The sequence below is a fragment of the Phaethon aethereus genome, assembly GCF_964289735.1.
Source record: "Phaethon aethereus genome assembly, chromosome: 21".
NCBI lineage: Eukaryota > Metazoa > Chordata > Aves > Phaethontiformes > Phaethontidae > Phaethon > Phaethon aethereus.
In genome coordinates this window covers 6450232-6464976 of record NC_138597.1, presented here as the reverse complement: position 1 = coordinate 6464976, position 14745 = coordinate 6450232, and the positions used below count along the sequence as shown (strand labels likewise).

Genomic DNA, 14745 nt, shown 5'->3' with positions numbered 1-14745 from the left:
AGAAGGTGGAGTGGGAGAGCAAGGATCTACAGCTCAGGCTAAATCTAGCAGGTACTCTGTGTTGCTTAGTAAGCTCTATAAAGGAAATATTTTACCACTGAAAGGCTCAATTCCTCCTGTCAGCACTGCAGACAATTCCTCACGGCAGAGGCATATTTGTCAAAAAAATTTAGCAAAGCAGCCCATTCAACGAAGCTCATTTTGTGTCTAACCAGAGGAAAAAAAACCACCGGTCAGCTCAGCCAGGATCTCCCTGTAGGACTAAATTAATACTTAAACAAGTAAGAAAAAATATTTTGTCACGAAGACTTGCTATGAAATTGCAAATGATCTCCGTGAAGAATGATTATCTGTAGAGATCTGTGTAGAGATTACCTGGCTTTAAAGGAAGTTCAGCAGTACTGAAACCACAGCCATTATAATGGCTTTTGAAGGCATACATCCATCCTGCAAGGTAATGGCTTAATAACGTTCTAATACTAGGCACGATGTACTTTGGATATAAAGAGCAATGTAATCACACAAATGTCGAATGCTAAAGAAGAGCATGCGGAAGCAGCGAAAGGCTCTGAGTGAAAGTGATTAACAGTAAAGAGAAAGTGGTATGTCATACTATTTGTCTTTGCATCTTAAGGTGATGTCATTAGAAGGCCACTTATGGCCACTGATGGCTGTGTACCAATTATCGTTTGGGAAACACAGGATGGAGAGGTAAATGGGAACTAGATCCTGGTGATGGAGCTCCTTACCTAGTACCAGTGGAATAAATAAGGAAGAGGACTGACCTTTCCTCTTTCTGACTCAGAAACATGCCAGAATTATTTTCTAAGTAATATTATCTCCTTGTCAATCATCATAAGGAGGTCATGCCCAACCTTAGCCAGGCAGGAGAGGAAATCAAAGGGAAAAAAAGCTCTGGTTTCAGCAAGTTTATCAGGGATTTATCAGTGCTTAGATTAAATTGCCTGTCATTTTATTTGGGTCACCTAAGGCTGGCTGATTGCCTGCTGCCTCTCCAATTCAGACAGTAGAAAATGAAGTAAATCAGAAAAAGTATGATTCCTGGAAACATTAATCTGGCCTATAAATGAACAACATTGATCATTATCATAACAGCAGCGATTACAGAAAACAAATATTATGATTCATGTTTGGCACTTGCTGATGTGTAAACTCTAGTCCAGAGAGCTCAAAACAGGCGACATGAAATGATTAAGCGTGCATGCTTCCAGTAAAGCTAGATAAATGATATTATCCTTTCCTTATATAAGAAGAAAAATGGAGCTTCAGAACAATTGAATTATTTCCTCATGATCAACAATGAATCAGTGAGACTCGGGAACCATCATAGTCCCTCTCCGAAATTCAAGATAATCTCCCATGTTGAAGTAATTTATGAACAAGTTATCAGTTTCCATAAAACAAAAAAAGATGAGGATCAGTTTCCTAGAGAATCAAAGAGTTTGTGGAATTCTACAAAATAATACAGTTCTACCAGATAATAATATACTACTGTAATACTATGAAAAAAACATGCACTATAGTGACAAAACATTCACCGAAGGACCATTACTCAGTAAAAGCCAGTATGGTAGTTAAAGCAATAAACCCCCTCAGAAGGGCAAAAAAACAAAAATAAGAAAACCAAATAAACAGACAATACCTCTAAATTGCCTTTTGGTCAAAAATTAAAAGAGAGCCAACTTGGCAGCACTTTATGAGAAAACCAAACCCAAAAACCCTACATTGTTTCATCTGTCAAGGAAATGGAACTACTTTTAGGTGGGGAAGCAGCAAGATGTTTTAATGCAAATGTCATTGTTTATACTTTAGACCTGGAAGTGATGCATCTCATACACGCTTGAAATTGGAAGGGAATTTAGGAAGGCAGGATATAATTACTTGAACTAAATCTGGCTACGACATTAGCATTCATGTCCTGTACTCTTATAAAAAGATCTCTGAAGGATTATCGGTCAAGAATATCTCTTGGTTTGAATGCAAGCTCAGGCAGCGGAAAACATGTGATCAGTTAGTGCTTTGTTATAAACACGACCCTGGGACAGTGATTTAGTTTCTCAGTGTCACCATTCTCATCTGCACACAGGTAGTTACAAGTGCAGCACATTCAGATATCAGTGGTGGAGATTCACTATAGGTTGAACAGCAAATATCCTTCTGCCTTTAATAAGGTTCAGAATTCCAAATTTCTTTTGTTGAAAGCTCCTCCCAAAAAAGAAAATAAAAACCTCATAAAAGTTTTGCATTCCTCCAAAATGAAGAAATACACTTTAAAAAGCTAAGAGTAAATACAGTTCAGCAATATTTATTAACCCTTTAACACAGTACAAACCCAAAATCCTAACTAAGGCCTTTCAGATAGCAGCGTTTGGAATACACATTTTACATAGCATAAATGAAAAATGGCTTCACCAGCATCACTCGGCTCCTTGCAACTGTGCCTTGTCTTTGGCAAACACGGATAATACCCGTGCTAATAAATGGTGCTCCCTTGCTCAGTAAGAGAAGATGTCTCTGTGGCTTCCTGAGCTAAATCACCTGTTACTCATGGGGTGAATTCTTCAAGGTGATTGTTCAGCTGCTACTTCTTCCTTAACAACATCCTAAAGATTCATTCTTTCCTTCCTTCCTTCCCTCCTTCCTTCCCCACGGCTTTGCAAAGGTTCAGCCCCGTGCCTGACCGACTTCTTCCAGCCCATTCAGATCAAGGTTATCAGAGTCCCCTTTGCTCTCAGGCCCTTGAGTATTTCTTCCCCATTTGTTCTCTCCTTCTGCATTCCATCCAAACTCCTTCTGTCCAACTCCGCCCTCACCTTTACTGTGCTTGGTAGTCTCCACCCAGACCTCTCCTACTTGGGCGTAACACTCCCAAGCCTCCTTCTTTACTGATCCCTGTGGCTTTTGCTTGCTCTGAATCTTGGTTGTATCTTTGGTCATGGAGGAAGATGCCAGGCAGGATTTGGCCAGCACCTTCAGTTCCCTGAGGCCCCTGTTCTAGGAGGTAGTCAGGCATGAGAGGCCACATGATGCTCTTGCATTTATTCACTGGGCAATGATCTCTTTAATGCATCTCATGCTTGTAGGCAGTAAGCTCTTCCCAGGTAGCAAATTATGCCTTTGTACATCGAAAATATTTATGTGGTGCCAGTTAGCAGTGGCTTTAGACAGCAAACAGTATTAATAGATCAGTAGTCTTGCTGTGATACATGTCAGGGAACTCATTATGTGGATGTGTAAAGTAAGACAGCACATATAGTTGACTGACTGCTTTTCCAATTCCACGGGCTATAGAGACCAAAGAACTAGTAAAGGGCCTAGGGGGTTGTTCTCTGTATTCAGGGTAGGCGTAAAGATTCCTGTTTTTTTCACTACTTAAGCTGAGAGACCTATCTTGGTTATCTGAAGCAGCAGTGGGTTCAATGGTCAACCCATGAGGTAACTAAAGAAAAAAACCTGCCCATTGCGTACATATGAGTTAAGCAGTTAGGTCCTTCCCGGATCCCACTGTTGGTAACAGGACTTGGGGAAATTGCTTCCCCAAGGATATATCAACTGTCTTTCTGGGATACAAGAACTTTCTATTTCATCAGCATTCTCAGTTCCGAGCAGCCTTGAGGCATGGCTGTTCTTCCAAGTATTCTCTGTCTTTCTGGACAATCTAGAAGAGATGCCTAGCAGCCACAGCATTGCCACATTTACTGGACAAGATTACATTTGTGTACATGTGAACACTAATTAACCCTCACTACATTCCTGGGGGTGCATTTTCTTTCTCAAATTATTTCTTCATCCACCAAGGTCAGCCTCAAAATACTCATTTGGCTGCATGCGTACAGTAGTGCATGAAGTACTGCTTTTATTTGATGGAGAAACTGAAGCAAAGGACTTATCCAAAGGTACCTACAAATAGAACAAATTCTGATTTCTGTTATTTGTATCTGACCTGAAAATTTGCAATGCTTTTCTCACGATTACAATTAAAGGAAAATTTTCTGCTGTGCGAAAGTCAGACAGCTATGTATTTTTAAAGAAAAATACAAAAGGTGTGTGTTCAAAAGATATTTTCATGTCCTGTAACCACCCATGTGATCCTGCTGAGGGGCCCATATCAAATTAAAAAACAACTCCAAACTTTATGAGATCATGAACTGTCTCACTTGTCTCTGTCCTGGAGTTAATCACTTTCCGAGTTAATCACTTTCCAAGTTAATTTAGCAGTATGTACTTGTTTACTTGGTGCACTTAATGATTTAAGAACATCTATTTGGAACTTCTAGTGACGTCTCAAGCCTGGGTTTAAAATATGCCTTCAAGATATGATAGCAGTACACCAAAGATACTTTATAGAGAGAGGAAATTCTATAGTATGATTCATTTGCATGTTGGAAAACAACTGGGAAGAAAGAAACTACTCTGAGAGAGAAGTCTTATTCTATGCTATCATTAGTGTTGAGAATAACATACCAGAGAGATGAATGGAATGTTAATGACAACACACTTATGCATTAAATACTTTGGGGCTGGGGAACATTAGAGAGAATGACAGAGGTGTAAATATGAGCTCTGGAATCTCTTCAGCATTCTGGGGCCTTTATTACAGTCTCCAGGTTCACATGTTTCTTACATTTCTGGACGTGGATGACTTAGTAGGAATTCCAGTGTAAATACAAAAAAATACAAAATGGTGTGGCAGAGGGAAAAAAAGGTAGTTGCCCTCAGGCCAAAGGGTATAAAACTAGGTATGTATTATACAGCATGAGTTGCCATGGGGAATTTATTAGGTGAATACATGTAGGCTAATAGAGCATTCTAATAACACCTTGTATTTATACAGTGCTGTTCATTTTGAAGTATAGTAGTAATTTATTATAAAGAATTCCTTCTGTTCTGCAAAACCTTCAAGCATTTGTAAACAGTGAGCTCAGATTAGATATAAGGATGAGCGAGTGTAAAAGATTAAAGCAAAACAGATCAACTATTACTTCTTTTTTGAAGCTGTTTTTCCTTTAAGCGTTTCATGGCACCAAAATCAAAACGGTTCGAAGAAAAGGATATGGTTTGATAAACTTCATTAACTCAAAAAGTTTTGATGTGAGCACAGGTGGGACATGTGAACACCTTGTGTATGAAAGATCCCGTTATTGTGACTGAAGTCTGAGGTAATAATGGAAAATATTAGACATTTGAAATGAAACTACCATGAAATTAATTTTTTACACCACTCAGTAAACTGAAAATATTTTTGTTTGCTTAGTTTCTCTCTTCATGATTTCAGATTTGCATTTTTTTCTAAAATCACTATCATTTTCCTACTTCTAGAAAAATATTTCTTGTCCATATTTGAAACTTAAGTGACAAAAGTTGTTATATCTCTCAGGCGGGTTCTGTAAGTCCAAACATCATTTCAGTTTGCTGTACAACTGTAAGCTCTCTCTGGGGTCTAATACAACAATACAATAGTCCCTTTGCATCAAAAACCCTGCCTCAGTGCTTAGGGCATAAATGAAAACTACCTACTCCCACTAAAAACGACATGTTTGAGTCTGATATTCTACGAGGACACAATATTTTGCAGTCCTCACTTTGTACAAAGCGAAACGTAGAACGTGGTTTCGAATTCGTGGTTTCGAATTTGGTTTTCGCCCATAGCTACTGACATTACCGCCATTCCCACCCCGCACCCCCCTTTTCTTGCTGTGATAAACCTCCGCAAACCCACGACACGGAGTGGAAGCCTGGGCAACCAGCCTATGCGACTCGGCAACGGGCAGAACGAGGAGCTTCAGAAGTACGCGGGCTACCAGTGCCCTCTGTTGGCTACCGGCGCGGAAGCGCTCGAGCGCAGAGGGGAAGCGCGGCCGCTGCAGGACCTGTTCACACGGGAGCTGCCGGCACCTTTTGGCACGGGAAGAAAAATTCTGGCCTTTATTGCAGTCATGCGGTCCCGCCTATGAACCTGTTGCAAACTCTTCGGGCGACTCAATCATTTTCTTTTCTGCTTTTTCGTTTCACCTTAGGCAATAAAGAAAGATCATTAGCCCAGCGACAGAGGTACACTTGGCCTTAACCTAGTACATACGCTAATGGTCAAGGAACACAATACAGCAGCTATATTCTAGAGCACTAAACATAGATGTATAAATCAGGAGCCAATCTCTTCCTGATTTTTTTTTTTTAATTAAATCTTGGATAATCAAACTGCATGAATTCCCTTTCACAAACATTACCTGAGCTGCAAATTTCAAAGGCCCTGAAAGAAAAGCATTGAGAGTGAGCAAAAAATTCCTCTCAACTGGGATACAGTTCAGTGTATAGGTGACAACCAAAATGTTAAAACATTAAATGTTAAGCACAGATAAGTTATTTCTCAGTCTTTTGAAGAGGAATTTTTAATTGGTTGGTGATTTTTATACATGAACAAATACAATAGGAAATAAAGTATTCGGATTCAATATAGCTGAAACTCAAACTTGAGCTGGACTCAAATCACCAAAGAGATTAGCATAACCCTGACAATAAAGGCCGAGATGAAACCCTTAGAAAAGGACCATCGTGACTGATGCCTGCTAAATCTTGTCCCACACAAAGCGGCATGTAAATATGGGTTTAGTGTAACTTATTCAACATGTTTATTGTGCCAAGAATGTTAAGGCCAGGTGGAATTTTGTGTTTTACAGAACACTCCACAATACCCATGTTGTTAAAATGTTTAATCTTCCAAGCGTAGGCATCTCACGTAATTCCTTAAGGGAAAGGGCAGTGTGCAATTGTGCTAGACGGCGAGCTAAGGATCTACAACACAGATCTGTGTTCACTTCAATGAAGCAAGAGTTTGCAGCGTTTTCTTATGAAATGGTCTGGATATGCAATCTTAAATTAAGTAGACAGGGCATCTTCCTGTCACACTTGGCCTCCTAACTATAAGGGAGTAACCTGCTTTACTCTTGAACATTACTGAAGCAACAAATGCACGAGTATGATAAAAACACAGCACATCATTTTGTATGGGCCTGCTAGTGGAATCCTAGAACAAAAAATATTGTCTGTCTACTGAATGGCTGAAAACGAGTTTGGGTTTATCCATTTTATGAACACTGGGAGTTTGAAGAAAAGATTCAGCAGACTTAGAGCAAAAAAACACATACAACCAATTCTTTTTCAGGAAAGAAAAAAATCAGACAACCCTGAGATCCCTCCCAAATACAATCTTCTGTAAAGTCGTAATAAAGAGCGATGTCGAAGTACATCAAACTTCTGTTATCACTGTTTCTTTCCTCGCAGTTGACTTTCTGCTTTGACAACGTGACCGTTCACACAAGCCCTCCTGATGGCACGGCCTGCCCATCGCCCTCGCGGGGTCCGGAACCAGCCTCAGCCACGGCGGAGGCCTCGCACCGGGAACCCGAGGGCCGCAGCCCGGGCTCAGCTCGCAGCCCGGGGCGCTGCGGCACAGGAAACACGGCGGCTTGTAGGCCGCCAGATCCCGAGAGCACCGGGCACCACCCCAGCCCCGACTCCGCTGCCCTCCCCAGCGCCGGGACTGCCCCGCGGCGGAGTCGGGGCGCTCCCAGCGCCGCCCTGGCCGCCATCGCGGAACCGGAAGCTGAAGTCAGCTGCTCTGCGGATGACGCGCCGCACCCCGGAAGCGAGGTGTCTCCTTCCCGGAAGGAGACGCCAGCACTTGCGTTGGCCCCGCCTCGCCAGGCCGCCATCTTGGCTGGGAGCCGCGGTCGCGCTGCAGCAGGGAAGCCTGGGGGTCGCGGCTTTTCCTTGCACGTTTTCTCTTTGTGCGGCTCCCTTCCTTTCTCCCTTCGTGCCTCCTTCCCTCTCTCCTTCCCTCTCTCCCTCGCTTGGCCTCCGGCTGCAGGCAGGTGGGGCGTCCCGGCGGTGGAGGGGCCTGCTGTAGCAGGAAGAGGTGAGTGGGGCCTGGGCCGGCACGGCGAGCCCATGAGGGAGCTCAAGGAGCGGAGAGGGCGCGACTCGCTCTCTCCTTCCCTCTCTCTCCCTGCCCTGACTTGGTGGGCCCCGTGCTGCGCAGCCGGCTCGCTGTAGGCCGTGAGCTCCCCGGTTGTCCTCTTGCCCCTTTGGTTCTTCCACTCGTTGTCCATCTTCTCGGGCGCGGAGCGGCCACCGGCAGGGCCGGGGTCACGCTTACCCGCAGAAAGAGGCGCTGGCTCTCGTTCCACAAGGCAGTTGTGGGCTTGGGGGGCCTGGGCCTGTGGTGCCCTTGCATTAGTTCCCTGACCCACCCCGCCGGGCTGGGAGCAGGGCTTGGGCGCATCGTGCTTCTGATGCTCGGTAGTGTCAAGACTAGCGGCTCGCTTTCCTGCTTGCTTCTGGTAAATTGTATTGTCGAGATGGGAAAATCGGTCTGCGGTCGTAGGTTCTGTAGATGTTGCCGTTATTTTCTGCGTTTAAGATACGTCTGTTCTTTCAGATGGGGCTTTGAGGGGCGTTAAAATCCCAATAACTAAGTGCTGTAAAATATTTCAGTGCGTTTTTGCAGGCCATAGTGAGGGGCGCTATTGCAAGACTTCAGAACAAATTTGTAAAATTAAAAAGATATGACTTAATTTATGCTAAAAGTCAAAGCAGACTTTTCTAGAGAAAAATTCGTTTATGATTTTAAGAGGTGTGACTTAAAAACATGTGTGACCCCCTTAAAAAATACTGTAGGTTTCAAACAACGATTTACAGTAATTCTGACAAAAGCTAGATTAAATGTGTTTATTTTGACTAGGGTTTGAATATGTGACCACATACAATTATTGGTCATGGTTTAAATATAATTTCTTAAAAAATTTTACTAGGCTATCTGAAGTAAAGGATTAGAAAGTGCCATAGGCATTTAACTTAGTCTTCATGTCAAATACTGCTATCATATTGTAAGCATTGTCTTATTTCTTTATACCAGCTGTTTGTAAAATCTTTCCTTTTTGTTCTTGCTTGAATTTCGATGTATAAAACTAAGTAACGTACTAAATTTCTCAGGGGAAAGTGAATTAAATAGCAGTTTTTAATTGGTATGTGTTCTGTAGCTGCATTGTAGGGGCTAATGTTTTCTTTGTCTTGTAAGCAGCATGGAATTTCCTTTCTTCATACTGACTTGTCTCATTTTGGATGAGGTCTTTGTTCATCTGGAAGAGAATAATCTGTCTCAAATTCCCTTCTGTACATTCAACTGACTCTTAAGCAGGCAGCAGATTTAATTTAAAATCTGCACCTCAAAGTCAGTAATAAGGTTATTGTGGTTTTCTGTTATTTATTTATTTCAAAGAACTGGATGTGTAGAAACTGCGAATGGATTTAAATCATGGGCAAATTTACATAATAGATATTAAAACTGAATAGGGAAACTAATTGCTCAAAAAGACTAAGCCCTTTAAAATGGTGTCATGATGATGTGTGCTCAGCCTAAATACAGGACTGGTTATTAAGAGTTCAGGTGAGTTCTATAGTGCAGCATATTTTCATGATAGCAATTCACTGTGGTATTGAAGCAGCAGTGTTCTGGAAGGAGTATTTTCCCATTTTGGCAATATAGAGTCTCTTGGGAATGTGTTAGTTGGTTAAGATTTTTGCATAGTTCTTGGCACTTAAAAGTTATGGTAATTTAATTTATATTTTTAAAAGATACTCCATAAAGTAGATTTTGCAAAAATCTGGAGATGTGTTCAATGAAGCATAGTAGCTCTGTGTCTGTTAAGATTGTATTGAGATTGTTTTTATATTTTTTTTTTTTATAACTAGATGAGCAACAACAGTAATAAGAGAGCACCAACGACAGCAACCCAGAGACTTAAACAAGACTACCTTCGAATTAAGAAAGATCCAGTGCCTTATATCTGTGCCGAGCCTCTCCCATCTAATATCCTTGAATGGTAAGAATTAGAATGAACTGTTCATACACTTGCGGAGAGAACAAGATTTTCCAGGTCATCCAGTCTGACTCCCTCACTCCTACAGATTGTATGGGAATCTTGATTTTGGGAGGTGGAGTATGAAACTTTTGCTGAAGTGATATCAATCTTCATTTTACTAGAGAAATTGATGTCTGATTGTGTGATGGCTCTCATACTGTTTAAATTATCTTCTTTGTCTTAGGCACTATGTGGTACGGGGACCTGAAATGACTCCCTATGAAGGTAAAAGTTAGCATGTAGCAAAAGTGTGCATGTACTTTAAGTTGTGATTGGCATGCTTGAGTAATTGCATGCTTGTTTGAATGGGGAAAATATAACTACTGTAAATAGCTCTAAAAACTGTTAATGCAGTTTCACAGCTATCTGTGACTTGTGTGATAGCTTGTTGAAAAGAGGTAGTGGTACCACTGTCTATTAGTAATTTTTCTGTTATCAAGTATTCTAACAAAACAAAATTTAGGTTAAACTGAAGACAGATAACTTCTTATTAAGTAATTGCTGAAGGTCTTGGAACAGATAACTCACTTGAGATAGTATGTGACAGTCAAAGATAATTTCAGAAAATCCCATTTTGTTGCCACATAGATGTTCTCAGTGAGCTGAGACATATATTCTCTTTATGAATTTCTCTGGAGAGAGTGAGGAATGTAAAAGCCTTATTAATTTGTTTTAGTCGCATATTTCACAGTGTCTTCTGGAGCCTCTCACAAAATGCTTTTTGAAATCACATTCTTCATAGGATTGTATTTGCAATTAGCTGTGTTTCTGTAAAAATTAAGCCATTTGTATTAAATACATTTAAAGAAGACCCGCTGAAGTGCATTACGGTCTTGATAACAGGAAGCACTGTTGTAATATGCATGTGAAAGAATTGCCTCCAAAGTATATACTGCAGGTGTGGTTCATTATTCCTATGTTTTAGAGGCACAAGATGATGAGCTTGATCTCTTTAGTGTGAGGGGGAGAAGGAGATAATTAAAGGGTTTTATTTGGCCCATTTTGAGTAGCAGCTTAGGACTTCATCTTCATGCAAAATAAGTAATTCATCTCTTTATGTAACGCAGGTGGCTATTATCATGGGAAACTAATATTCCCCAGAGAATTTCCTTTTAAACCTCCTAGTATTTATATGATTACACCTAATGGAAGGTTTAAGTGTAATACAAGGTAAGGATTTTCTTCTAACACTTAAGCAATTAACACCATTTTAGCAATATGTATAATGTGTAGTAATTTTAATGGCAAAAATAAAACTCACTGCCTGTCTTACTCTTTTGAAGGTTGTGTCTTTCAATCACTGATTTCCACCCGGATACGTGGAATCCAGCTTGGTCAGTCTCAACGATCTTGACGGGCCTTCTTAGTTTTATGGTGGAAAAGGGCCCCACACTGGGCAGCATAGAGACATCAGAGTTCACAGTAAGCTCCAGACTCTGTGATGTACCTTTTGTCAGCTTAGGGAATGTTGAACGTGACCTTAAAGTTTAAACAGCAGCAGCAGCTGGCACTTACATATCATGTAAATGAATATGTTGTTGCCTACTACAGACGATGGGCAGATGAATCAAGTCAATTTTAGGTAGTGTGGGGATGGGGGGAGGATTTCTTAGAGAACGTAAAATCCCTTTTAGTAAACAGTATGATTAGGACTGACTTTCTGCTTCCTTCCTTCCTCTTGAAGTGTCTGCCAAGCAGGCATACTAATACAGAACAGGAATCCCATAAGGTGAAGAATTGAGAACGTAATTTATGTCTAGAAATGTCTGTTGTGGTGAATAATATTCACAAGTATGAAGTTTTAAATGTTAGAAACTAATTGGCTAGTGGTTTGCACCATTCTTGTGGGAAATAATCAGATGTTGAATTAAAGTGTATTAACTTTGTTTATATGTAACTGCTGATAATTTTTGTTTCCTTCACAGAAAAGACAGCTTGCTGCACAAAGCTTAGCATTTAATTTAAAAGATAAAGTGTTCTGCGAGCTCTTCCCTGAAGTGGTGGAGGTAAGGGAATTAATCTGTGCAATAATTTGGATTTCTGTATTTTTTCAAGTTCTCTGTGCAGATCTGTAAACTAATCATTTAGGACATTTCCCAGACAGTAGCTACTTTTGTCAATCCTGGAAGCCTTTTAAAAGGCACTTTTGCGATGTGTAAGAATTAAAAACTTGAATCTTGAAATGGAATTGTTTTTCTGCTGCACAAAGATCCATTGTACAGAGAATCAAATATGTATATTTAGGATTGGTATCATAGCCTTAACTGAGCTGCACCTGCAGTAGATGTGGTTGCAGTCCCAGTGTTTTCGAATTGTATACTGTGTTTTCTTGAGTTTGGGTAGGACCAATCTTTGTACTTGGTTCATCAATATCCTAGATTTCTTCTCCTTTAAGATCAGAGACTGTTACATTCTTCCTACTTCTGAGAATGGGAGATACCTTTTTTTTTTTTTTTGTTAGGGTATGTATCTTCCTTGCACTAAACTAACCCTGTAAGTGTGTTGATACAGTTGATATCATCATGTATAGGTAACAGCTGAATGTCTTGCATTCAAAACAAGCTGGATGCAAGAGTTTTGGTGCACAAATTTCTCATTTCTGAGAAAAGGCTTCTCGGAAAATGTACGTGTGAACTAAAATTAAACATGGCCAAATGATTGTTAGTGTCAATTACTGAAGTAGGTCACTTTGGAAGAAGTTGGGGAGACTGTACAAACATATGTAATGCAGTTAATTTAGTTTAAAAGACCAACAGTATAAAGAAGTGTACCATATCCTTTTCCAAAGTAAGAACTTGGGTTCTGAAATCTTTTCAAAACACCCAGCAGCTTCACCATTCTCACTTCCAGCTATTCAGTGTTCTTTTTTCTTTCTCCAGGAGATTAAACAAAAACAAAAAGCCCAAGAAGAGCTCAGTAACAGACCTCCATCCCTCCCTTTACCAGATGTTGTCCCTGATGGGGAAGCACACTACGGTCAGAATGGAATACCCCTTCTTAATGGGCATGTACCATTGGCACCTGCCAATCATCCAGGTCTCCAACAGGCCAATCGTAACCATGGACTTTTAGGTGGAGCTTTGGCGAACTTGTTTGTTATAGTTGGTTTTGCAGCCTTTGCCTACACAGTCAAGTATGTATTGAGAAGCATAGCGCAAGAATGAGGATAATAAATCCAAGACCAAATTAGTGGTAGTTGCAGAATGAGTGGGACTCTTTGGGCATCTGACTCTGACACTGGGATAAATATTTGTTTTACCAAGTTGCAGGTAAAACATTGGTTGGCTCATGGGTTATGTTTGGAAAATGGAGTAGTTTCGATTAGTCAGAAAACTAAAAGAAGATCTGCCTACAGATCCTCTTGTCCTCACTACTGTCTAGTAGTGGCTCACAAACAAGTCAAAGCATTATTGATGAGACATTTCTAACATTTCTAGTGCTTTGATTTTTATAGCAATTCTTCATCTGTTATTTGAAATTTGCAAATCTTGAGCAAATAAGGCTTTTTACTTCATTGAACAATTTTTAAAATGTCACAATTTATGCATATCTTATTTTACTTTCGTTAGGGAAGTCTGTACAGATTTTGAAATGATTTGAGTAGAGATTACATGTGGACTTCATAAGGGTTTGGTTAATGTGAACATTGATGCTACAGAAGAGTGCTGGTTTCTTTTTTTTTAAATAGAATGAACATCATTGCGTATCTAGTCAGTAGTGATTAGATGAGTGGGAAAATAACACCATATGTGTTAAATGTGTTGTCTAAATTGTCACAATGTAATTGAAGGTTTTATTTGGGCTACAAGAAGTGCAGTTGTCAGCCTTTAGGAATGATTAGCCAGAAGCAGCATTTGAATCAGTCTTTAGTGGGGATACCCATATCCACTATTGTTTTGGATTTGTTCACTTACAGATTTCCATTTTGGGAGATGTTATATTTGAAAGCTGTAGTACTTAATTTTGATCACAAGGTGCCACTGTTGGAAAAAGATAATAAAACTGCACACACCAATGGAGAGCTGATTGTGTATTCAGAAAATCTTCTCTGGATTTCTTAGGCTTTGGTAAATACAGTAACCCTAGTCCTTGTGAAGATAAAAAGACAATTGAGTCTGAATAACAAAATAGCTTCTTCAGAGTCAACTGAATTAATCTGAAGTGTCACTTAGCTGAAGTAAACCCTTGAAATTAGTTCCACTTGCTTACTTGAAGATTTGCATAAACTCTTAAGTTCATCACCATTCCCCTTCATCAGATGATTGATGACTGAAATACTGATGTTCATGGGATTACAGGACTGGATAAACACTAAAGCTCCTAGGGTGGTTCAAAAGTCTGAAATGACTTTTTTAACTGAGTTTGCTTGTTCCCTTCCCCACTGCTTAATTTTATCCAAATGCTTTGTTTCATCAGAGGCAAACTTACTGTGCCTTTCATAATTGACAGTGATGCCTAGTCATCTGGGGAAGAATGCACTTGTTTATTGTACAAGAGACTGTCAAAGGTCAAAGCAGGGTTAAAAGCTCTGCATCTAACTGCATAGTCTTATTTTAAGTATTGTGAAGAGCCCAAATAAATATTACCTCATGTATCTAAGAATGTATTCAAAACTGTTTTATTTTCCCTTTCCGATTTGTTGTCTCTCTGCTTCTTGTTGGTATCTTGAATTGTAAGCAAAAATGTATTGTTAACCCATGAGCCATGCAGCTTAGAGCATCAGTAAATGTGACCAATTCTCTGCAATAGGTAGGGATTATCAAAACTAGCAGAACAGCTCTATACTAAAGAAATGTTAAAGCAG

At 40.1% G+C, this 14745-nt stretch overlaps 1 protein-coding gene across 1 annotated transcript; it reads left to right on the top strand.

Annotated features, from left to right (window-relative positions):
* Nucleotides 1-9384: 9384 nt before the first annotated feature.
* Nucleotides 9385-13105, top strand: UBE2J2 (ubiquitin conjugating enzyme E2 J2; the record flags this gene model as incomplete). Its single annotated transcript, XM_082009358.1, has 6 exons — nt 9385-9902; nt 10126-10166; nt 11009-11111; nt 11225-11363; nt 11867-11947; nt 12821-13105. The coding sequence occupies exons 1-6, from the start codon at nt 9772-9774 to the stop codon at nt 13103-13105; spliced, it is 780 nt and encodes a 259-aa protein (XP_081865484.1). The 5' UTR covers nt 9385-9771.
* Between the last annotated feature and the right edge of the window lie 1640 nt (nt 13106-14745).